Below are 24817 nucleotides of genomic sequence, written 5' to 3'. Positions count from 1 at the left end.
GAAGCTCCTACAGTACCACAAGTGTCATATGCACAATATCATAAGAAAACACAATACACAGATATACTAAAAGTAAAGGTACTTTATTTTTATGACAATATGCCAAAAGTATCTCAGTGAGTACGCTCAGTATGAGGATAGCAAACATACACAAGATATATGTACACAATACCAAAATATGCAGTAATAGTATTAGAAAACAGTGCAAACAATGTATAGTTACAATAGGATGCAATGGGGACACATAGGGATAGGGGCAACACAAACCATATACTCCAAAAGTGGAATGCGAACCATGAATGGACCACAAACCTATGTGACCTTGTAGAGGGTCGCTGGGACTGTAAGAACACAGTTAGGGTTAGAAAAATAGCCCACCCCAAGACCCTGAAAAGTGAGTGCAAAGTGCACTAAAGTTCCCCAAAGGACATAGAAGTCGTGATAGGGGAATTCTGCAGGAAAGACACAAACCAGCAATGCAACAGCGATGGATTTCCAGTCGAGGGTACCTGTGGAACAAGGGTACCAAGTCCAAAAGTCACAAGCAAGTCGGAGATGGGCAGATGCCCAGGAAATGCCAGCTGTGGATGCAAAGAAGCTGCTACTGGACAATAGAAGCTGAAGGTTCTGCAGGAACGACAAGGGCTAGGAACTTCCCCTTTGGAGGACGGATCCCTCACGCCGTGGAGAGTCGTGCAGAAGTATTTTCCTGAAGAAAGACCGCAATCAAGCCTTGCTAGCTGCAAGTCGTGCGGTTAGGGTTTTTGGATGCTGCTGTGGCCCAGGAGGGACCAGGATGTCGCCAATTGCGTCTGGGGACAGAGGGGGCGTCGAGCAAGACAAGGAGCCCTCTCAGAAGCAGGCAGCACCGCAGAAGTGCCGGAACAGGCACTACGAAGTGGAGTGAAACGGTGCTCACCCGAAGTTGCACAAAGGAGTCCCACGCCGCCGGAGGACAACTTAGGAGGTCGTGCAATGCAGGTTAGAGTGCCGTGGACCCAGGCTGGACTGTGCACAAAGGATTTCCGCCGGAAGTGCACGGAGGCTGGAGTAGCTGCAAAAGTCGCGGTTCCCAGCAATGCAGTCTGGCGTGGGGAGGCAAGGACTTACCTCCACCAAACTTGGACTGAAGAGTCACTGGACTGTGGGAGTCACTTGGACAGAGTTGCTGGATTCAAGGGACCTCGCATGTCGTGCTGAGAGGAGACCCAGGGTACCGGTGATGCAGTTCTTTGGTGCCTGCGGTTGCAGGGGGACGATTCCGTCGACCCACAGGAGATTTCTTCGGAGCTTCTCGTGCAGAGAGGAGGCAGACTACCCCCACAGCATGCACCACCAGGAAAGCAGTTGAGAAGGCGGCAGGATCAGCGTTACAGAGTTGCAGTAGTCGTCTTTGCTACTTTGCTGCAGTTTTGCAGGCTTCCAGCGCGGTCAGCAGTCGATTCCTTGGCAGAAGGTGAAGAGAGAGATGCAGAGGAACTCGGATGAGCTCTTGCATTCGTTATCTAAGGAAATCCCCAAAGCAGAGACCCTAAATAGCCAGAAAAGAGGGTTTGGCTACTTAGGAGAGAAGATAGGCTAGCAACACCTGAAGGAGCCTATCAGAAGGAGTCTCTGACGTCACCTGCTGGCACTGGCCACTCAGAGCAGTCCAGTGTGCCAGCAGCACCTCTGTTTCCAAGATGGCAGAAGTCTGGAGCACACTGGAGGAGCTCTGGGCACCTCCCAGGGGAGGTGCAGGTCAGGGGAGTGGTCACTCCCCTTTCCTTTGTCCAGTTTCGCGCCAGAGCAGGGCTGAGGGGTCCCTGAACCGGTGTAGACTGGCTTATGCAGAAATGGGCACCATCTGTGCCAATGAAAGCATTTCCAGAGGCGGGGGGAGGCTACTCCTCCCCAGCCCTAACACCATTTTCCAAAGGGAGAGGGTGTAACACCCTCTCTCTGAGGAAGTCCTTTGTTCTGCCTTCCTGGGCCAGGCCTGGCTGGACCCCAGGAGGGCAGAAACCTGTCTGAGGGGTTGGCAGCAGCAGCAGTGAAACCCCGGGAAAGGCAGTTTGGCAGTACCCAGGTCTGAGCTACAGACCTGTGGGATCATGGGATTGTGCCAACTATGCCAGGATGGCATAGAGGGGGCAATTCCATGATCATAGACATGTTACATGGCCATAATCGGAGTTACCATTGTGAAGCTACATATAGGTAGTGACCTATATGTAGTGCACGTGTGTAATGGTGTCCCGCACTCACAAAGTCCGGGGAATTGGCCCTGAACAATGTGGGGGCACCTTGGCTAGTGCCAGGGTGCCCACACACTAAGTAACTTAGCACTCAACCTTTACCAGGTAAAGGTTAGACATATAGGTGACTTACAAGTTACTTAAGTGCAGTGTAAAATGGCTGTGAAATAACATGGACGTTATTTCACTCAGGCTGCAGTGGCAGGCCTGTGTAAGAATTGTCAGAGCTCCCTATGGGTGGCAAAAGAAATGCTGCAGCCCATAGGGATCTCCTGGAACCCCATTACCCTGGGTACCTCAGTACCATATACTAGGGAATTATAAGGGTGTTCCAGTATGCCAATGTAAATTGGTGAAATTGGTCACTCGCCTGTTAGTGACAATTTGAAAGAAATGAGAGAGCATAACCACTGAGGTTCTGGTTAGCAGAGCCTCAGTGAGACAGTTAGGCATCACACAGGGAACACATACCTATAGGTCACAAACTTATGAGCACTGGGGTCCTGGCTAGCAGGGTCCCAGTGACACATAACAAACATACTGAAAACATAGGGTTTTCACTATGAGCACTGGGTCCTGGCTAGCAGGATACCAGTGAGACAGTGAAAACACCCTGACATACACTCACAAACAGGCCAAAAGTGGGGGTAACAAGGCTAGAAAGAGGCTACTTTCTCACACCCACTATAAGCCAGGCCAGCCTCCTACACCCTTGCACTAGCAAGGGTGCCCCCACATAGTTCAGGACCATTTCCCCAGACTTTGTGAGTGCGGAGACACCATTACACGAGTGCACTCCATATAGGTCCACACCTGTATGTAGCCTCACAATGGTAACTCCGAACATGGCCATGTAACATGTTTAAGATCATGGAATTGTGTCCCCCATGCCAAATCTGGAATTGGGGTGCCAATCCCATGCATCCCTGGGGCTCCACTATGGATCTTGGGTACTGCCAAACCAGCTCTCTGGGGTTTTCTCTGCAGCTACCGCTGCTGCCCCCCCACAGACAGGGTTCTGCCTTCCTGGGGTCTGGGCAGCCCAGTCCCACGAAGGCACAACAAAGAATTTCCTCTGAGAAAGGGTGTTACACCCTCTCCCTTTCGAAATAGGTGTTAAATGCTGGGGAGGGGTAGCCTCTCCAGCCTCTGGAAATGCTTTGAAGGGCACAGATGGTGCCCTCCTTGCATAAGCTGTCTAGACCGGTTTAGGGAACCCCCAGTCCCTGCTCTGGCGCAAAACTGGAGAAAGGAAACGGGAGTGACCACTCCCCTGTCCATCACCTCCCCCCAACCCCCCGGGGGTGGTGCCCAGAGCTCCTCCAGTGTGTCCCAGACTTCTGCTATCTTGGATCCAGATGTGTGAGGGCACTTTGGAGGCCTCTGAGTTGGCAGTGCCAACAGGTGACGTCAGAGACCCCTCCTGATAGGTGCTTACCTGACTAGATGGCCAGTCGTCCCCTGAGGGCTATTTAGGGTCTTTCCAGTGGGCTTTTCCTCAGATAACGACTTGCAAGAATTCACCAGAGTTCCTCTGCACCTCTCTCTTCGTCTTCTGCCAAGGATCGACCACTGACTGCTTCAGGACGCCTGCAAAACTGCAACAAAGTAGCAAGAGGACTACCAGCGACATTGTAGCGCCTAATCCTGCTTGCTTTCTCGACTGTTTCCTGGTGGTACATACTTTGGGGGCTGCTGCCTTCATCCTGCACTGGAAGCCACAAAGAAATCTCCAGTGGGTTGACGGAATCTTCCCCCTGCTTCAGCAGGCACCAAACTTCAGCATCACCGTTACTCTGGGACCCCTCTCATCCTGATGAGCGTGGCTCCTGGAACACAGGTGGTGGACCCAAGTGATCCAGTCTGTCCAGTGGTCCAGCTGTCCACATTTGGAGGAGGTAGGTCCTTGCCTCCCCTCTCCATACAGGTAATCCTGTGCACCACGTTAGCTGCAGCTACAAGGGCTTCTGTGCACATTTCCACGAAATCCTTCATGCACAGCCAAGCCTAGGTCCCCAGCGCTCTGTCCTGCGATGCCCAGCTCCCTGAGTTGATATCCGGCTTTGTAGGACCCTCTTTTGCAGTGTTGAGACGACCGATGTGTTCAGACTTCTTGAACCCGTGTTCAAGTACTTCTGCAGATGCTACCTTCTTGTGTGTGGGCTTTCTCTGTTGCTGAGGGCCCTCTTTGTCTCCTCTCCCAAGTGGCGATATCCTGGGTCTGGGCAGCACCCTTTTTCTTCAACCGCGACCCTAGCAGCTAGCAAGGCTTGTGTGCGGTCTTTTGCCAAGGAAACAACTTTGCATCCTCCATCAGTCTGTGGGACATCTTCTGCATGAAGGAGAAGTTCCTCGCACCTTTCGTTGTTGCAGAATCTTCAGCTTCCTCCATCCAGATGCAGCCATTTTGTACCTTCATCCGGGGTTTAGTGGGCGCCAGCCCCCCCCCAGATACTTTTGCGAATCTTGGACTTGGTCCCCTTCCTTTTAGGTCCTCAAGTCCAGGAATCCCTCTTCAGTGCTTTGCAGTCTATTGTGGTCTTTGCAAAATCCTCTATCTTGACTCTAGTGTGTTTCTGGGGAAATAGTACTTTACTCCTACTTTCCAGGGTCTTGGGGTGGGATATCTTGGACACCCTTAGTGTTTTCTTACACTCCCAGCGACCCTTTACATACTACACTAGCCTAGGGGTCCATTCGTGGTTCACATTCCACTTTCTTAGTATGTGTTTGTGTTGCTCCTAGGCCTATTGCATCCTATTGTGTTCTACAGAGTTTGCACTACTTTCTGACTGTTACTTACTTGATTTTGGTTTGTGTGTACATTTTGGGTGTTTTACTTACCTCCTAAGGGAGTATATCCTCTGAGATATTTTTGGCACATTGTCACTAAAATAAAGTAGCTTTATTTTTAGTAACCCTGAGTATTGTTGCTTATGATATAGTACCTATATGATATAAGTGGTATAGAAGGAGCTTTGCATGTCTCCTTGTTCAGCCTAAGCTGCTCTGCTATAGCTACCTCTATAAGCCGCTAGAACACTACTAATCTACACATAAGGGATAACTGGACCTGACACAAGGTGTAAGTACCATCAGGTACCCACGATAAGTCAGGCCATCCTCGTACAATGACTAGGAGCCATGTTTAACCTGTCTGCTTCATGGTGGCATAAGAAGTCTGGACACTCTAGCATAAGGGCCTGGGTACTCCTGGTACCATATAATATTTACTTAGGTAAGTTAGCCTATGCCTGTTGGGTGTAGGCCACTCAAACATACATGGTTAAGAGTCAGGGGACTGGCACTGAGTTCTGGTTGGTAGGCCTCAGCGCAGTCTGAGTGAAAAAAACAAACAAAAAATAGCAGGATCTGTCCAAACATTTGGAGATGACTATACAAAAATAACTATTCCTTACACCTTTCTTGACATCCCTCCAATGTAACATATGGTTCACAGTGGGCCACAAGCACATTCAGTTCAATAGGCTCCCCTATGGCCTTACCGACGCTCCTGGAGTGTCCACAAAAGTGATGGTGATGGTTGCAGCCCATCTGCGGAGGTCAGGGTTCCCAGTCTTCTCCTACCCCGGATACTATCTGTAGAGAGTGGCTCACCCTAGGCAATCGTCACCCATCTTCAGACTACAGCAAAACTCCTGCATTCACTGGGTTTCATTATCAACGTGCCAAAGTCGCACCTGACCCCTTCTCAGACACTTCCTTTCAACTGAGCCATCTGCAAAGAGTGCATTTTCACACCTATCCTCTGGAACAACAATTCTAGTATATTCAGGCTATGATTCAGATTTTTGCGCATGTATTCTGGATGTCAGTGAGATTGACTGAGGCTGTTGGGCCTCATGGCCTCCTGCATCCTGCGGGTAACACATGCCCCCAGGCATTTGCGGGCTCTGCTGTGGGATCTGAAGTCCCAATGGGCTCAAAATCAGGGAATCTCTCCAACTTGGTCCAGATATCAGACGGAGCTGCAAAAGATCTACAGTGGTGGCTGGCGGATTGTCATTGGGTTAGAGGCCTCCTTCCCCACCCAGAGCGCATAGTGTTGACAGATACATCCCTTCACAGTTTGGGCTGTTATCTGGGAGATGAGAGGGCTCTGCTGTTTGGCAAAGCCTCTGCTCCACATCAACTTGTGGAGTTGAGAGCAATTCGCTTGCCAATGAAGGCTTTCCTCCCTTCCATCACGAGAATGCTAGTTCAGGTGTTCAGACTACAACACTGCCATGTAGAACTGTAACAGACAGGGTTAGGTAGGGTCATGGATCTGATTCCAGAAGGCTCTGTGCCTTCGAACATGGCTGCAACATCAGGTGGGATCTCTGAATGTCATGGTTTATTAAATCAGTGATCAATGCCGTGTGGATTACGAATCGTGTATACATCTGGAGGTGGTACAAGATAATTTTTGTCACTGACAGAACCTTGATTAGATCTTTTCACCCTTGCGGAGAATGTTCAGTGTCTGTACCTATGCATGTTGGAGTTGCTAAGGTGGCTCTCCCTTGGAGACATATTTTATCTCTAGTGGGGCTCAGGACCCGAGTATGCCTTCCTGCCAATATGACTCCTGCCCCAAGTTCTGAAGAAGGATCGGTACGGACCAGAACCAAGCCATCCTTGCCTCTCCAGATTCGGTACGGAAAGTATGGTATCCCGAACTACTGAGCATGACTACTGATCCTCAAATCATGCTGACCCTTCTGGTGGATCTCCTCTTACAGTATCAGATCAGGGCTCTGCACCCATACCTGTGTACGCTCTGCCTTCATGCATGGAGATTGAACTGTGGCAGTTGAGTGTTTTAATCTTCTTTCTGAAGTCTGTGAGGTCATCTTGGCAGCCATGCTTTCCTCCACAAAAACGTATACGCCTTCCATCGGGGTAAGTTTGCGGCTTGTTGCACTGACAAACATCTTCACTCTCTTTCTGCCCCTTTGTCGGAAGTCTTGCTGTTTGTTTTGTCTTTAGCCTGCAAGACCCTGCTCTTGGCACAGTTAAAGGGTAACTTGTTCATCAGTTCCTTTCATCCCCACCACACTGTTAATAATGATGTATTCTTCAGCTTCTATCTAAACCTTCACTTCCTATGTGGGATGTGCCGTGATCACAAATGTGTGCTCCGCCAGAGTTCTTAGCGAATAGCCATCTGCCCCCTACCTCAATTTCTTACCCACAAATGTAAATATACATTTCCTGGACTTATTTGTTAGACTTATACTGCTCAGTCAATATTTCCCTACGACCATGCCATCTTAAATATTTTCATCAGTGTCCCCAAACTCTATGTCCACACCTCTATAGACCCCAATGCATGAAAAAGATGCAAAGGACCCTGCAATTGGGGCTGGACAAGCAGGGTTGATGATTTGCTGGGGATAGATGATGAAAATAAGAGCTCACATTTGAGGCCTACTGGTGCAGGGCGCTACACAGTACTCAAAAATATCAGATTGTAATCCATATAAATATAGTGGTTTTTCGGGCTGATATGAACAGTTTTTAGAGTGTATCTAGTATTCGCTCTTTTTCAATTTGTGCTTTGTGTTTTTTTATTTTTTTTCAAGAATTATTCATATACTCGTAATGTACTTGAAAATAAGACATAATACAATGTAAATCATTATAAAATACCATTATTCAGCCCGCAATCAATGTGGACTTCAGGGTGGGGCCTGGTGATATTATATGCAAATATAGGAGATTCTCTAAGTTGTCTGACTCATAACAATTACACAACAATTACACTCTGCGGGAGAGGGGAAATAGTTTGAAATCAGTTTTCCTTTTCTCTTTGGTATGTTTTTCTCTCAGGCTCAGTAAATAAACTGGTTTTGGTCCTTAATATATGGATTAACTCAACAGTAGCTGCAGTACATGCCTACAAAACTGAAATCCACTGTTGGTTTTGGCTTTTTGGAAGTGGGACAAACTGCCTTAAGAAGTAGTATTAGAGTAGAGGCGCAATCTACTTTTTCTTTCCCAGCACCTTCGTCAACATCTTGAGGATACATTTCAGTTACAACGAGTTTACCACCACCAGTTTTGTATTTCTTGGAAGACTGTATTACAGTTAACAGATTTAACCTTGCGATCCAGTCAAGTGCTCTAGTGTTCCAAGGTGGGCAGAACTAGTAGAGCTCCCCGGTTCATATAATTCACAAAGTGGCGGGAACCTGCAGAGGGCACGCCAAAGCCTAGCCCATCTGCGCCTGTTCATGCCCGGAATGCAGCCAGCCACACTGTCTTTTTTTGATCCAACTCTGCCTCAGAAATTAGTTTGAAGCAAGGAAGGCCCTCTTGCGTCACGTTCACAGTCACGTTTTTCTCACTAAAAGCTAGCCCCATTACATACTTGACTGAATATAGCCTTAATTGAGACACTGTGTCCATCGACCCGGGGGCTGTCTCTAGAACCAAATGTGGCCTTGTTAAATGAGTTGTAAAGGTAATTTTATGCACTACCTAAGAAAATTACATGCTGTCTTACTGAATGTGATCGCTCCCCCAACACAACATCATTGGGATCCTCTAAATGACAATGCTTGGTATGTCTTCATCTTAACGGAAACTTGGCTTAACCCATACCTAGCCCCTGACATAGCTCTCATTACAGCAGAGGGCTATTTGATTAATCACATTGATCAATCTACTGGCCTGAGTGGTGGGTTTGTCATTATCTATTATTCCAAATTTAGTTGTACCATTACTAAGCTAGTGGGTCTAGACCTAAGTGAGGGGCTGGTCTTTTCCCTCAAGGTCAATGCTAATTTCTCCCTCTCAGGCCATAGTCCTTCCCCTCCCAAAATCACTGCTCTGTCTTTTGATGCAGTTATTCATGCACTTACCCCGTCTATTTACAGTACTCAAATGTTGTGGTCTTGGGAGATTTCAATGTTCATATGAACGACTCCACATGTAGATTGGCAGTATAGTTTAGGGAAGCAATGAAGGATTTAATCTTCAGCTGGTCTAGGGTGCTACTCCTAATGGTGGCCATACCATCGAGATGATTTTCTCCAACTATCCTTCCTTTGTAATTGATGCCCACCACCCGAGTGGTTTGGACATATCACTTTTTAGTACCCTTTTGCATTCTCCACGCTAAGGCCCGGTCCCATATAATCAAGACCAATAGAACTTCTAGTCATGACCTACAAATGTTGGAATCTAGTCTATCGAATATGTTCTTTCAATTCACTGTGAATGCATCTGCAGGAATGGATGGAGAGATTCGTTCTTTCAATGATACCTTATCACTAGCCTTTGACAAAATAGCTCCTTCAAAGACCGTCATCAGTAAGCGAACTGTGCTTTCAGCTAGCTGGTTTTACTCAGTCTTGAAGCCGAAAAACTTGAGTGTTAATAGCTTAGAAGTAAGTGAAGGCAGAGGTATGACACCGAATAAGCTTGCCTATATTATTGCCCGTAAACAATTTCTTAAGTATATTGAGAAACCCAAAATGTTCTTCTTCACCAAGCAAATAGCTGCCTCTGATAATGTCCCTTGAATAGTCTCTAAATTATTTAAAACATTTGTGCAGTCAGTGGCTCACGAACAGAGCATTGAACCTCTCAGTTTTTGGCAGAGGAACTACTCTGTTCTTCCACATTAAAGTAGAGAATATTTGTTCCAACTTTATTAGCTCTTTGGAATACCCTACCTCTGGGATAAATTCCACCTGTTCTCTGGATAAGGCTGGCTCACGGTTTGAGGCATTTAAAGAGGTTTCGCTAACTGAATCTGCACATACTATTCTAAAAGTCTAATCCAGCTCTTTACTCCTACCCCCCTTATATGCCTTCTAAAGCAGTGTCAGTAATTTCTCTGAAGATTAGTGCCCTTCTCAATTTGTCCCTAGAAGGTGGGGCCATACCCTCTAGTTGGAAAAAAATCATTGGTGGTCCCTCTCTTAAAAAAGTCAACATAGATCTTCTTATCTTGCACAACTATAGGCCCATCTCTTTCCTCCCTGCCCTTGAGAAAATGTTGGAATCTCTGGTGAACTGTCAGATCACCAACCATGTCAAGCAGAACAGTATTTATCCCACTCAATCAAGATTCTGCGCTGGGTTCACCACAGAACTGGCTCTACTTCAAGTCACCTAATACATCTGAGGGATTCTCAATTTGGGTCGTAAATCGGTGGTCATTTTATTAAATCTCTCTGCCGCTTTCAACACTGTCTCTCATAAGACCCAGGTACTGAGAATGGGGAGGCTGCTATTACAGGGCGAGGCCTGGAATGGCTTTGCTTCTACTTAGCTGCTAGGCAGCAAGCTGTATTTCCATCCCCCTTCACCTCCCAGTTCAGATACATATGCTGTAGTGTCCCTCAGGGCTCAGCATTAAGTCCACCATAGCAGAAAGGTGGAGAATGAAAATTGTCTCTTACGCAGATGATGTGCAACATAAGTTAGCTTTCCATCAGTCCAATGATAGTGTGGTTGGTGACTTCCATGGCTGCCTCACATCCGTTGTGAACTTAATACATAATAGCTGCCTTCAACTCAAATCTTACAAATAGGACATTCTGATGTTTGGCATCTCTTCCACACTTGATGCCATGAGGATTCTGCCTCTTGAACTGGGACCAACACCCACTCCATCCACAGTGGTCAGGAACCTAGGAGTGCTGATGGATACAGCTCTAGCAGTCAAACCCCAGGTTTAGACCACTATTGCTACAGTGTTTTGGGCTTTTAAATTCACTAAGAAAGTCTCTGGAAGGTCTACTTCGTGACACCCGAAAGGGGATCGTACATGCACTAATAAGCTCCAGGCTGGCTTACGGCAATCCACTCGATCTGGGAGTCCCTCAGAATATGTTGACATGTCTTCACCATTTACAAAATACAGCCACTCAGCTCATTGTCAATATCCCCAAAAGACACTCTATTGAGCTAGGTCTTAAACAATTGCATTGGCTTCCTGTTAAATCCGGAATCTATCACATTTAAACCCTCATGATCACTCAGAGCGCATTCTGTTGGAAGGCCCCAAACTCCAATCAAGACATATGTATCTTCTAGTGCACTTTGCTCAACCAACCATAACCTACTGTGTGTTCCTAAAATTTGGAAAGGCAGATATGGGGGCAGATCTGCATCCCTTCTGGCCCCGGACTCTTGAAATGCCCTACCTACTTTCCTTCGTACCATCTCCAGCAAAAGTTTGTTGAAGGCTCAGCTAAGGCCGTTCTGTTTAGTGAGATGTAAATTCGTCCTTATTCTATCTACTTAAAGTGCCAGGACGCTTATTATGAAGCAGCAGCACTGTAGAAATTATTTTAATTCATTCACATTTGAATTGGGGAAATTTTGTATTTGGGAATCCTATGTATCTGTTCTTACAAGGATGCAAGCATCCTGGTCGTTTCAAGAAATTGCATTTTGTGGAGTCCGTCAGAACGAGAAAATGGCCTTAGTTGGCACCATTTTCCCTCAAGTATGTGATTTAAAGCAAGGAGTTTGTTAAAGAATTCACTGCCCGATTGTGCTTATTCACATACCAGGTCAATTGAAAATATTTAGTATAAATATTGTGTTGGAATTTTATAATGTCCACTTGAGCTTTGTGGCAATATTGCTCTGTCAGCTTTGTTGTATGCATTCTGTTGGAACTAGTCTGGTAAAGTACGATGGCGGAAGATATAGATCAAAAAGTGAAAACAAATCTGTTCAATTCCAAAATCAAATCCTTACCCATTAGCAAAGGACTATCACAATGAAAGCAGCTTTGCATGTAAGAACAGAGAGAAAACCATTGTTTACTACAAAAATATATATGTTTTAAACATGCCTCTATTAACTGTGTTGTGTATATCTTCAAAACACCTTTTGGAAATTATGGATTCAAATTACACAGACGAATATACCTAAAGTTTTCTTTTATTATCTGTCATAAACAAATACTGTAGCAAGATGGCATTAAATTACGTTTTTGAAACGTATCCTAAAAAGAGGGATCTGTATTTTTCTGTGTTGCAAAATGTAAATGAAAGCATGGAGGCGGGAGCAAGGCTGGTTTGAAGATTTTTGCCAGGGCTATTTATGGTTCTCAGTTCGATCCTGTGCCGGATTTAGCAGCCATTTGCTGTGCAGGAGTTTGTGTTAACACGTGCACATCAGCAGCTAGACAAGCCTTTGTAGAAATTCATATCACTTTATTACTCAGTTTTGTAAATTCTCCAGCCTGTTGTAGATGCTCTAATGAACTAATTGAGAGTGTTGGTGCAGAAAATCGGGCCTTCTGAGTCTTTTTACGACTTTGTGAGTCTTCTTAAGTTAGTCCAATTCTAATAAAATAACTGTGCAAGACATGATTCTAGTTTCATATTTCATGGGCTAATTCAAAAAGACAATTATTACAGAAGTCAAGCATTAATTAGTCAATTAGGAATTAGCATGAAGAAAATAAACAAAGTATAAACAATAAACTGACTATCTCAGAGTCTGCCACTCCAGAGAACCCAGAAAAAACTGAGGGCCTCATTACAACTTCGAAGGCGCGGCAGGCAAAAGATTGCCAGTAATGGAGGTCTTTTGCCTGCTATATTAGGAGTTTTCCGCTGGGCCAGCAGGCGAAAACAGCAGCGTTTCCTCTCGCTGGCCCAGCAGATAACTCACCACAACATTGACGTCGGCTCGTAATCGAGCCGGCGGCAATGTTGTGGTGCATCGGGTGAGACCGCCATGCAAAGGCTGGCGGAAAGGGGACTGGTAATCCCCAGGACAGACCGCAACCTGGCAGTGCCAGTGGTCGGACCGTGGCTCATCTCCCATGGTCATAATAGGGCGGTCGGACCGCCCTGTCTGCGGCGGTCTAACCGGCATCGCAAGGGTGGCTTTTGAGAATGCCACACTCGTAATGTGGGCCTTAGTCTTCTCCAAAATAAAGCAGTTTTTATAATGTTTCAGGGCACAGAAATCTCACAATTTTATGGCATGACACATCCAGGTTAGATCAGCAATTTTGCAAATGCATAAACCAATCAATATTCTGGTACAGAAAATACCTCCAGAGACACCTGCTTCCTATTGCATTTCATTGGTTAGGTTATTCATAACTAATTAAGGAAACAAATGCACGTTTTTTGTAGCACAGCAATACAGTGGTTGGTTTAGCTTATAAATGACATACACAGAACTTCGAAGTCACCCTTGGAAAATTACAAAGAAAAGAACAACCTGACCATTGCTTCTACCAACAGAAAACAATTATTACATTTTATACTCTTACAGACATCAAAGGTGAAACTTCATTTAAGATTAAACTTATTAAATGTAAAAACACACAATCACAGAGAGAGAGAAATGTTCATTCATAGAAAATAAATGTGCACAATTATTCTGTGAATACGAATAGCAGTCATTGCAAGCCATCTGCGACCTGCTCATGCTAACAAAAACACATTTAAAAAAAGCATTTTTTTCTAACATGTAGAAACGTCCTTGCACTATAGTTAATAACCTTTACAGTGATTTGTGTGTGCATTGAGAGACACTCACATTAAGACAAGTTTTGTATTTTTATATGTTAAATAAATAAAAACAGGGAAACATTTTGTATGTGTGTAATTATACTGCAGGCGTAATGGCACTCTAGTCCCTGGTTAAACATATCCGAGGTAAAGTTGCTGAGTTCAATAAGGTGGTTTATTTTTGTCCATATTTGATGAAAAAAATAGTATTTATAGGGAGTTTGTAATTTTTTTTTTTTTTTCCAAAGATAGTCATACAGTATCTCCAGTGATTTAGCTAGTTTATTTAACCCCTTTGCTGCCAGACGTTTTCACCTCCTTTGCCAAGCCTTTTTTTGGCTATTTGGGGTAGTTTGCGCTGTCGTAACTTTTTGTCCACATAAAATATCCATATCAAATTTGCGTTCTTTTTTTCCCCAACATCCTGGGAAATTCTAAAGGTAGCCAGAGTTTGTGGGCGCCTCTAGAGGAGACTGAGAAATTGTCCAAAATACAGATAAAATTTAGTTTTTTGGGGGTGAAAATGGGGCAAAAGTGCTGCAGAAGAAAGCATCTGTTTTTTCCCTGCAGACATGATCAACAATGTGTTTGCAGTGCTAAAATCACAATTTTCCCAGCTTTCTGGAACAGCCAGACTTGAATCAGAAATCCACATTTTCAACACAGCTTTGGAATTTTACTGAGACATACCCCTTTTGTACTATTTCATTTGTGCTTTCAGCCTCCTTCCATTTAGTAACCGAAATGGGTGTGTAACCAGTGGTGGATTCAAGAGAGTTAAACATTTCTGAAAAGTAGATAAAGTTCTCAATTTAGCCAGGGGTCATTTTTGTCGATCCTTCAAGGTTTTCCTATAGAAAGTAACAGTTGAAATAAAACAAATGACATTTAGTTGCTAAAAACAGCCAGTTCTATGTTTTGCTCTGTAACTTTTTTCCAACTATGGCTGATTTTTTTAAACCAATGTAGGTATGCTGGACCCTTCTAGTTGTGGGGATATATAGGGCTTGTAGGCTCATCAAGAACCCAGGGAACTTAGAGCCAATAAATGAGCTGTACCTTGCCATGGGTTTTCATTGTATAACGGGTATACCACAATTCATTTAGTAAAACATAAAGACTGAAAACAAGAATCAAGGAAACCTATGTATTTCCTAAATGGGCACAAGAAATGGAGTTTAGAAGCTAGGGTTATTTGCACATTTCTGAATTCCGGAGTACTGATACTGGCATGTAAACTGAAGGGCATTTCTCAAAATGACTTCTTTCTTACACAGTCTTACATTTGAAAGGCATAAATGTAGAGAAAGACAGTAAACAGTTGGCAATAACACTTGTTCTTCTCTCCTGTGTTCCCCCATGTCTCCTGATAAAAATGGTACCTCACTTGTGTGGCTAGGCCTAGTGCCTGTGACAGGAAATGTGCCAACGTGAACACATCACATTTTCCACTGAAAACGGACCTGTTTTTGCCATATGCCTAGTTGTGGAATTTGGACCCTAGCTCAGCCAACCCCTAGGAAAACCTAGAAAACGTGTACATTTTGGAAATTTAGACACCTAGGGGAATCCAGGATTGGGTGACTTGCGTGGCTTTCATCAGGTTCTGTCGCCCATAATGCGTTGCAAATCCTCAAAATGTGTTTAAAAAACACATTTTCCTCACATTTGTGTGATGCAAAGGTCTATAATCTGAGGGGAGCCACACATTTCCTACCACCCAGTGTTCCCCCAAGTCTACCGATAAAAATGGTACCTCACTTGTGTGGGTAGGGCTAGTGCCAGCGATAGGAAATGGCCCAAAACTCAATATGGACACACCACATTATTTCACTGAAAGCTGACCCTTTTCAGTCATAACCTTGGACAAAGGTTAAAAGGTTATTTTCATAATTTGAGTTTTTGAGTCATCACAGAAGCAACAGACTTGTAGTGTGCTCCCTTTTTAGGGCCGAGCCTGCGTCGCTTACGCATGCGTATCACTTGCGAGACGCTATAGGAATTAGAAAAGGTCTCGGAGCCCCGTTCACGTCAGTGTCTTTCATTGGTTTGTGGGCTAGCCTGTTAAAATCTGCTTGCTTTCATTAGTGGAAGGCACGCATACGTCATGCCTTTTGCGGTGGTTAGCCTTCCTCGAGCGCAGCGACCAAGTACAGAAAACATGCGAGGCTCGCTGTTTCCCGTCAGGTTTGTGGACTACTTTTTCTCTATTTCCGCAGCGCGATCTCGCTTGTCTGTTGGGTGGATGATTTATGTGCAATATATGTTTGCAGGACAGCTTTATTTTGTTAGCTACCAATGCAGTTTCCATAGGATAGTGTAGCGCATTCACTGTCTACGTGCAGTATCAGTGCCCTTTACTTTTATGATCGTTGCAAAAGACAGACTATGACTCTTTGGGTTGTCGTGCATGGTGAGTGTTTCGAATTGGCTTCATGGCACGGCAAATCCTACCACCTGGTGAGTCCGCCTTTAGGGGCCAGCGCAAAGCATTTCCTTTGGCAGGCAGTTCAACGGATGGACACCCAAAATCATATTACTCCAATAAACACAGTGTTATGCGTCCACTGAAAATCACATTTTTAGATACAGTAATTCCGTACTGCCCCAGGTTCCCCCCTGCCTTCCTCCAAACCTATTGGTTTACATTTGGTGGTTTTACGTTTCAACTCTGTTCTGTGACCAAATGCCTGTCTACACAGGTGGCTCCACATAGCTGTTTTAATAAGATGTTCAGCCGCTTGAGTAAACGGGTAGTTCGTGGGCTGTGAATTATGAGCTATATTTTGAGTCCCAGCCGGGATGCGGGAGGGCAAGGGTTAATATTCCAATGAAGTAACATTTAAGTCATGTGTCTAAGCAATGCTTGGGTTAAAAGCTGTCGGTGTCCTGTTACGATTTTCCACTATCCGTGGATGCCGCTTCCCGCGGTGCAGGTGTGCGGGGTAATTGGGGAGCTAAAGTTCGGCTCTCCAACCCTTTTTACTAATAAGCTACTTATGTTCAATGAAAATCACTGTGAGCTACTAATATTATAAATGTTTTATAGATTCGACAGGATTACCAGCTGTGATCACTTCGGTGTAGGATTGCCAGCCCTAATGTGTTAAGAACAAAAAAAAAAAAAAAAAGTCAATTTGAAATGCCTGTACAAGACTAATACATAACAACCACTGCTGCAGTAACACTGGCGTTAAGGTAATATCGTAATAATTCTCCCAGTGCGCGTGATTTAGCATTTAAATTCCCACTTTAAATATATTTTGGAAATTGTGGGCTCTGGAAAACTACTTTCATATCCAAAATACACTTCAGTTTTGGTATACAGCCTGTATTAATGCGCTCAAATATAAGGTATTCATTTTGTATGGTGGGCTGAACATAAGAGCTACTGGCTGAAGAACCTTGCGCTAAAGTTACTGCAGTTTCCCAGAAGAGCTGGACGTGATTTGGGCCATCTGGGCAATGGCGATGGCTGAAGAGGCCTAAATGTCCTCTCTTCTTACCCAGTAGGAGTGTAGATTCCCCAGAGGGGCGGGTTTCACCTGAATCTCCAACCCCCGCCTTGGTTGGCAAGAATGTGTTGTGTTCTCCCAAACCCCTGGGTTGGAAATCTGTACAGCGGTACATGCCCCTATGAATAGCTCTAAAAGTGTTGGTACAGGCCTTTAAGGAGAGGGAGATGTTTACTACCTATTTGCCGAAGTCGCCTGTCCACTGTGGGAAAGTGTGCATATTTTTAAGCTATAAAAACACAGCCAGCAAGATGCCATAAGTCAAATGGATCGCTCATGCATTGTACTGTGTATGCTTTCCAGTATGTGCTGGACAACAAAGGCATTGATTCCGAGGAATCCTATCCTTATGTTGGAAAGGTAAGCTGTCTGATTCAATTTACAGACACTGAATGTGCACGTGAGTGTTTGTGGGAGTGCTTCCTTTGTGCCCCAGCCGCCTTACAGCAAGTTGCACACTTCCTTATAGTTAAACATAGCTTAGATGCGTGAAGGGCATACCATCGACTTGTTTAGTCTGTGCCCTTTCCATGTTGCATCAGAAGTATCCATATCACTTAATGGTCGCATCCTTCGTGCAGAACATACTGGGGTTTCCATTCCGTAGAAACGGCCTGGATCTGCCCTTGTACCTTTGCATCTTGTGCACGCACACTGCTGGTTCAGGATTGCTTGTTAATATCTAGTTTGTTGCAAGACTTCATGTCTGTACCCTATGTGTTTGACTTTTTAGGGTTGCACGCACAAGCATTCCGTCCCTGTTGTAATGACTCATTGGGCTTGTAACCACACCTGTCACTTTCATTGGTTCATGGGCTTGCCTTTTAAAAATCACTTGCTTTTATTAGTATAAGGCATGTTTCTGCACTACTTTCTCTTTTTTCCACGCAGTGCAATAGCGCTTAGTTTTACGTACCACTATCGCACTCAGTTTTTGGTTTTCAATTTCAGCGCCATTTCGCTGCATTTTACATAGCGCCGTCGCTTTTGATTCTTTTTCTTCTCCAATTTGTGTTGCAAGAAAAGTCTGGTTAGGGGTTTACAACGCTAATAGCGCTAACTCGAGCAAGTGCGAGACCCATTGCATTGCAAATGCTTGTTGTGATTGTTGGTAGTAACTTTGGAAAGTAAGCGAGCTGTCACTTCTCTCTCTCTTTATTGGTACACACACAATAGTTGGATTTGGCACGAGGTCGAGTGATGGTTCAATATATAAAATGTTATTAACAAGATATATCACAAAAATGAAATGCACTGTTAATAATTAAAAGATCAAAAAACGGAACCAGTGAGCTGTAAAGCTGTTTCAAGGCACCCATCTGCTTTATAGTCTATTCACACACCTTTCATATGTGACACACAAGATCATTCACGCCGCCAGCCATTGGCCCTGCACATTACAACACTCACATCAACAGACAGCATCATTCAAGGACCCATCACTTTCATACGCTCACATGCCTGACACAGCAGCTGATAGTGTATGTGGACTGGGGTTTGGCTAGCAGAGTGTGTAGTGAGCAGCAGCAAGTCACTACTCACTTCCAACCAAGCACCACTCCATGCACACTGCCAGCCAAGGGCCAATCCACGCACACCGCCAGCCAAGCGCAGAGTCCACACACACTCCCAGCCAAGCACTAGCCTACACACACCAAGTACACGCAGTCAGCTGAATTTCAGTTCACACACACAGAATTTTTTCCCTGGTGTCTATTGGTTTTTTACCCCCTTGGGGAAGATGGGCCTAGAAATCTAGCCGATCCGCCACCAAGGGGGGCAGAAATGGCCAAAATACATAGTCCCTCCAGGGGAGCAACCCTTGGACAAGGGGGTCGCTCCCGAAAAACATTATGTGCCATATATAATAAAGTCCATGGTAGTCTAGTGCCTTCTGCCCCCAGTGGGAGCAAAAACAGCCAGAACATTAACCCTCAAAAGGGGAGAGATCCCCTGCCCAAGCGGCAGCTCCCCAAAACATTATCCACCACATATAATTAATCCCTGGTGGTCTATGGTGGTTTAGAAGCAGTGGTAATTTGCACATCTCTGAATTCTGAGGTACCAATTCTGACATGTAAATTACAGGGCATTTCTAAAAATTACTTCTTTCTTACACACTGTCTTACATTTGGAAGGCACAAATGTAGAGAAAGACAGTTGGCAATAGCACTTGTTCTTCTCTTCTGTGTTTCCCCAAGTCTCCTGATCAAAATGGTCCCTCACTTGAGTGGCTAGGCCTAGTGCCCACAGCAGGAAATGTGCCAAAACGCTACGTGGACACATCACATTTTTCCACTGAAAACTGACCCTTTTTTGCTACATGTCTAGCTGTGGAATTTGGACCCTAGCCTAGTCAGCACCTATGGAGACCTAGAAAACCTGTCCATTTTGGAAAACTAGACACCTAGGAGAATCCAGGATGGGATAACTTGTATGGCTCTGATCAGGTTCTGTCACCCATAATGCATTGCAAATCCTCAAAATGTGTCAAAAAAACAAATTTTCCTCAAATTTCTGTGATGGAAAGTTCTATAACCTGAGGGGAGCCACACATATGGTACCTCACTTGTGTGGGTAGGCCTAGTGCCAGCGATTCACTGAAAACCAAACTTTAATCGTAAATTTGAACAAAGGTTAAAAGGTTATTTTCATAATTTGAGTGCTTGGGTCATCACAGAAGCAACAGACTTGGTAGTATACTCCCTTTTTGTGATTGTTGATAGTAACTTTGGAAGATAAGCAAACTGTCTCTTCTCGCTCTCTTTAATGGTACAGGCATGATAGTTGGATTTAGCATGAGGATGAGTGATTGTTCAATATATAAACTTTTATTAACAATATATTCCACAAAAATGAAATGCACTGTTAATAATTGAAAGATCAAAGCAACTGAACAAGTGACTTGCAGCTCATCAGCTGTAAGGCTGCGTCAAGGCACCAACCGCTTTACAGTCCATTCACACACCTTTCATACATGGCACACAAGATCATTCACGCCGCCAGCCGTGGGCCCAGCACATGTTAACACTCACATCAACAGACAGCATCATTCAAGAGTCCATCACTTTCATACGCCCACATGTCTGACACAGAAATCGCAATAGTTGACGGAGTGTGCGGACTGGGGTTTGGCTAGCAGAGTGTTTAGTGACCAGCAGCAAGTCACTACTCACACTGCCAACCACACGTCAGCTTACACACACACCGCCAGCCAAGGGCCAGTCCACGCACACCGCCAGCCAAGGGCCAGTCCATGCACACTGCCAGTCCACGCACACTTTCAGCCAAGCATTAGCCCACACACACACCAAGTACATGCAGACAGTCAGCTGAACTCCATGTCATACGCACAGAAACTTTTCCCTGGTGTCTAGTGGGTTTTCCCTCCTTTGGGCCTAAAATATAAACGAACTGCCACCGGTGGGGGGGGCAGAAATGGCCAAAATATATAGCCCCTCAAGCGGAGCGACCCTTGGGCAAGGGACTGCTCCCCAAAAACAATATGTGGCATATATAATGGTGGTCTAGTGGCTTCTGTCCTCCTTGGGGGCAGATGGACCTAAAAATACAAAGCCAATCTGCCCTCAGTGGGAGAAGAAACGGCCAGAACATTCACACCCAAAAGACCCCCGCCAAAGGGGCCGCTCCCCAAAACATTATGCGCCACATATATAGAATCCCTGGTGGTCTAGGGGATTCAGATAGGCCTAAAAATAAAAAGCTTATTTTTCCCCCAAGAGGGGCTGGAATGACTAAAGTATCAACTCCCAAAAGGGGAGCCACTCCTGCCCAAAGCATCTCTCCCAGTAATCATTAAACATAGAATCCCTGTCTTCTAGTGAGTTTCGACCCCGCCCGGGGGCTAGATCGGCCATAAAATTGGCTGCTATAGCCCTGGGGGGTGAGGGGGAGGGCGAAACTCAAAAAAACATTTGCCCCCAGGTCAGCGATCCTTCCCCATGTGTTCGCTGCCCTATATATAGAGAAAATAATGAATCTCTGGTGCTTAGTGGGTTTTTACCATCACCCCACCACCCAAGGAGGGACAGATGGGACAAAAAAAGGCTGATGTAACCCCGGGGGTGCTGAAACACAGAAGAACATTTAGCCCCCAGGGCAACAATCCTTGCACCAGGGGTCTCTGCCCTAAATATAATAAAAGAAACACTCCCTAGTGGAGCAGGAATCCACTCAAAACAGGTACGGGGGAAAGGAAAAACACTTTCCTTTCCCCTGTGTCTGTTTTCCCCCACCAACACCCCCCGGAGAAGAATGGAAAAGTGTCCTCTCTCCTCGACCGCGCTGGAAGCAAGGACTTCCAGCTGTCCTGGCCTAATCCGATGATGTTGTTGTGACATGCATACACCAACATCATCAGATCGCAGAGGGGAGGTTGGGGTCGGGGTGGCAGCAGCAGGTTTTCCACTGCCAACCCCAGTGGAGACCTGTGGAATAGCCCTTCCCCCATGGGTCTGTCCCAGGGCAGAATGGTTACGTCTTAGCACAGCAGCGCTGCAGCCGAGGTCTTAACCATTCTGTCCTGGGCATGGGAGTGGTTAAATATTTACTTCTGGTAAACATATGTTTTAGTTATAATTATTCAGAATTTGATTGAAGGGATTGCTAGATTACTTTTTTCGTTTATAACTATTGAAATGTAATTTTGTGTTTTTAGGCCAGCTGGAGGGAGTGAGAAATGGACTGCCACAGCATGTGATTTTCTGAAACAATATTTGATAGGATCAGTTGCTTATCTCATCTTAGAGGTATGTACTAAGTTATTTGTTTTATCATTCTTAATTGACTCGTTTTCACAGGTATATGAGAAGAGCCTGGATGCACTCAGGCTTTGCCTTCTGTCTTTATATGTTTAGTGCTCTGTGTCAGTCTTTTTGCTATTGCTTTTTTGCTGCCTCCCACTTTTGCACATTTCTTTCCGATAGAGATTTCTAACTGCAGATTCCTCACCTTAGAATATTCTCTAGGTATCAGACTGAACCCTGAAAATCTTGATCAGTGCCTTGGCTTGGCGTTGTCTGCTTCAGACATTACAAAACTGTACCTGCTTAGGTGCCCTCCCAGCGCACTAACATCAATTCTTTTTGTTCCGCACCAACAGCATGGATCCTGACAGCTACCTCAATACATTTTTGACCACTTTTTTATTTTTTTTTATTTTTTTACTTTTGTCAATGTTTTTGTCCTTTGCTCCCAGTGTACTAGAACATCAAGTCCCCAGCTAAATCTTCAGTGTTCAAGGCTTGTGGGGATTGCCACAGGCTTGTCTCTGATGCCTAGGTTTGGGTTACGACCCCAAGGACTACGTCAAGTGCAAATCAATGCCCCAGAAGGCGATACAATACCGGCAATGAAGCTCTTAACAGCGCAGCAAAAGAAGGCTCAGAGTCACTCATGGACCCTTGGAAGATCTCAGGCCCATTATCTGCGCTGTTCCCGTGGGTGATTGTCTTTCTGCTCCAAGACCACGGCATCCAAGTCAGTTAAGTCTAAAAAGCACAAGAAGTCGTCTTCGTTGAGCTCTTCGACTTTGCCTTCTCAACATCGTGCTTCCAAGCCCTGCTCCTGCACTCCACCTGCGACGCCAGCGTCAGGGCCTGCTCCACACTATCCTGAATGTCCCTGTGCCGGAGAGACACCTGCCCAAGTCAAATAATTTTATGATGCCATGCACACTGTAGAAGCTGGCTCTGTATTTACTACACTAAAATTGAGGTATAGTGTGCAGAGTCCAATAGCTTCCAAGAGGCTTTATAGAGTATTAATTAGATAATACTACTGATCTCTTTTGTGGTAATGTGGTCAAGCATTTAGGCTCAGCATTTGTTGTACATGCACAGTCAAAGAAATGAGGCACACCCTCACAAACTAATCCAGGCCAATTTATTTTATAGCAAAAATATATTTTGTTTCTTTACTCCTAGAACCTAAAGGTCTTTGTTGCAGATAAGTGCAGTTGTCAGTGGGTACTGGCATATGTATCAAATGTACTTTGTTTAGGTTTTGCAGATAAAGCAGTTTACAAGTAACCGTTATCAACTTTAAAAGTTGACCGTGCAATTTCTCATACGAACCAAGGCAGTTCTAGAGGAGGAAAAGTGTTAGCACAGTTAACAGGTAAGTACTTGAGTTACAATTCCAGTCTTCGGGTGTTACGATGTCCACAAGTCAGTGTTCAAGCTGACCCTAAAAGTGCACCACCACCATGAAGGGCCAGCAAGGTGCAGAAGTCAAAGTTGGTGTTGGGTTTTCAATGGACTCCTATGAGTTCTGGGGGTGCTCAGTAGAAAATGGATTTGCAGGTAAGTACCCGTGGTTTCAGGACACAGGCCTTGGGGGTTTAGGTCAGCTCGGGGGTGGGGGGCTACTGGACAACACCAAACACACACCCTTAGCAGCACTGGGCAGCAGGGTGCAAACACAGTGTTGGACGCCCAATGCTTTTCAATGGGGAAACCCCGGGGGTCACAAAGATGATGTAGGCTGGGTCCAGGGGGTTGGTTCCAGAAAACCAAAGGCTGGACAAGTAGGAGAGGCGCCCGCTGCAGGATCATCAGTCGGATTCCCTAACGCCAGGGGGCTGCAGATGCAGGGGTACCTTCGGGCGTCTGCCGTCTTCGTCAGATCTGCTCATGGTCAGTGTGGGTCCTCCAGATTCAGGCTGCAGGCTTCATTGTGTTGGCCAGCAGGGGTCAACCCAGGGTGGACTCGAGGTTGGAATTGCCTGGGGACCCCCTATAAAACGGTGGGCCACCTGGACTAATTTTGGAGGGTTTCTTCTTGTCATGGCTGCTGTCTTTAGGAGTTTGTGTTGCTCTGCTGGGCATGCAGTCCTCTGTGGATTTGTAGATGTTGCTAGTCCTGCACGATATGTCGCCTTTTGTAGCAGAAGTCTTGAAGCTGTAGACAAGTCAGTTGTCTTCTGGAGTCTTCACTGCTGGGGGTCGGCTCTGCAGTCCTTCTCCTTTCTTGAGGTCTCCAGGAATCTGGTGAGCAAGGTTCAGGAATGCCCCTAACTACTAGATTTAGGGGTGTTACAGGGGTCAGAGGGCAGTGCCAATGACTACTGTCCCTGTGGGTGGCTACGGCTACACCCTTCCTCTGCCCACTCCTTTGGGGAGGTGGGGGGGGGGGGGAATTTCCATCGCTTTTTGTCCCTCTCCTCCAAAACAAGATGGAGGATTCTGCAAGGAGGGTGTCACTTCAGTTCTGGACACCTTACAGATGGTCTTAGCTGCAGTAGTCACTCTTCCTTGTTTTACCTAATTTTTCCACCAGTCCTGCAGCCAAAAGTGGGGCTTAGTCCGGCATCTCTGCTAGCTGGAGTGCCCTGGGGCACTGTAACAGGTGGCCAGAGCCTTTGAGGCTCACCATCAAGTTATGCCATTCCTGCAGGGGGGAGGTGTGAAGCACCTCCACCCAGAACAGGCTTTGTCGCTGACCCCAGAGAGCACAAAGGCTTTCACCCCATGGGGTCAGAAACTTGTCTGTCAGTGTCAGGCTGGAACTAAAGAGTTGGGTAAAATACAGGGGGCATCTC

At 45.5% G+C, this 24817-nt stretch overlaps 1 protein-coding gene across 1 annotated transcript in view; it reads left to right on the top strand.

The window, feature by feature from the left end:
- Positions 1-24817, top strand: part of RNF17 (ring finger protein 17) — a 1983649-nt gene that overhangs the window by 1343248 nt on the left and 615584 nt on the right. Inside the window, exon 27 of the mRNA XM_069202301.1 lies at positions 21935-22025. Coding sequence (XP_069058402.1) covers positions 21935-22025 — 91 coding nt within the window. The remainder of the gene's footprint in view (positions 1-21934; positions 22026-24817) is intronic.

This window comes from Pleurodeles waltl, chromosome 8 (assembly GCF_031143425.1).
Source record: "Pleurodeles waltl isolate 20211129_DDA chromosome 8, aPleWal1.hap1.20221129, whole genome shotgun sequence".
NCBI lineage: Eukaryota > Metazoa > Chordata > Amphibia > Caudata > Salamandridae > Pleurodeles > Pleurodeles waltl.
The sequence above is the reverse complement of the archived record's forward strand: the minus strand, read 5'-3'. Positions and strand labels throughout refer to the sequence as shown.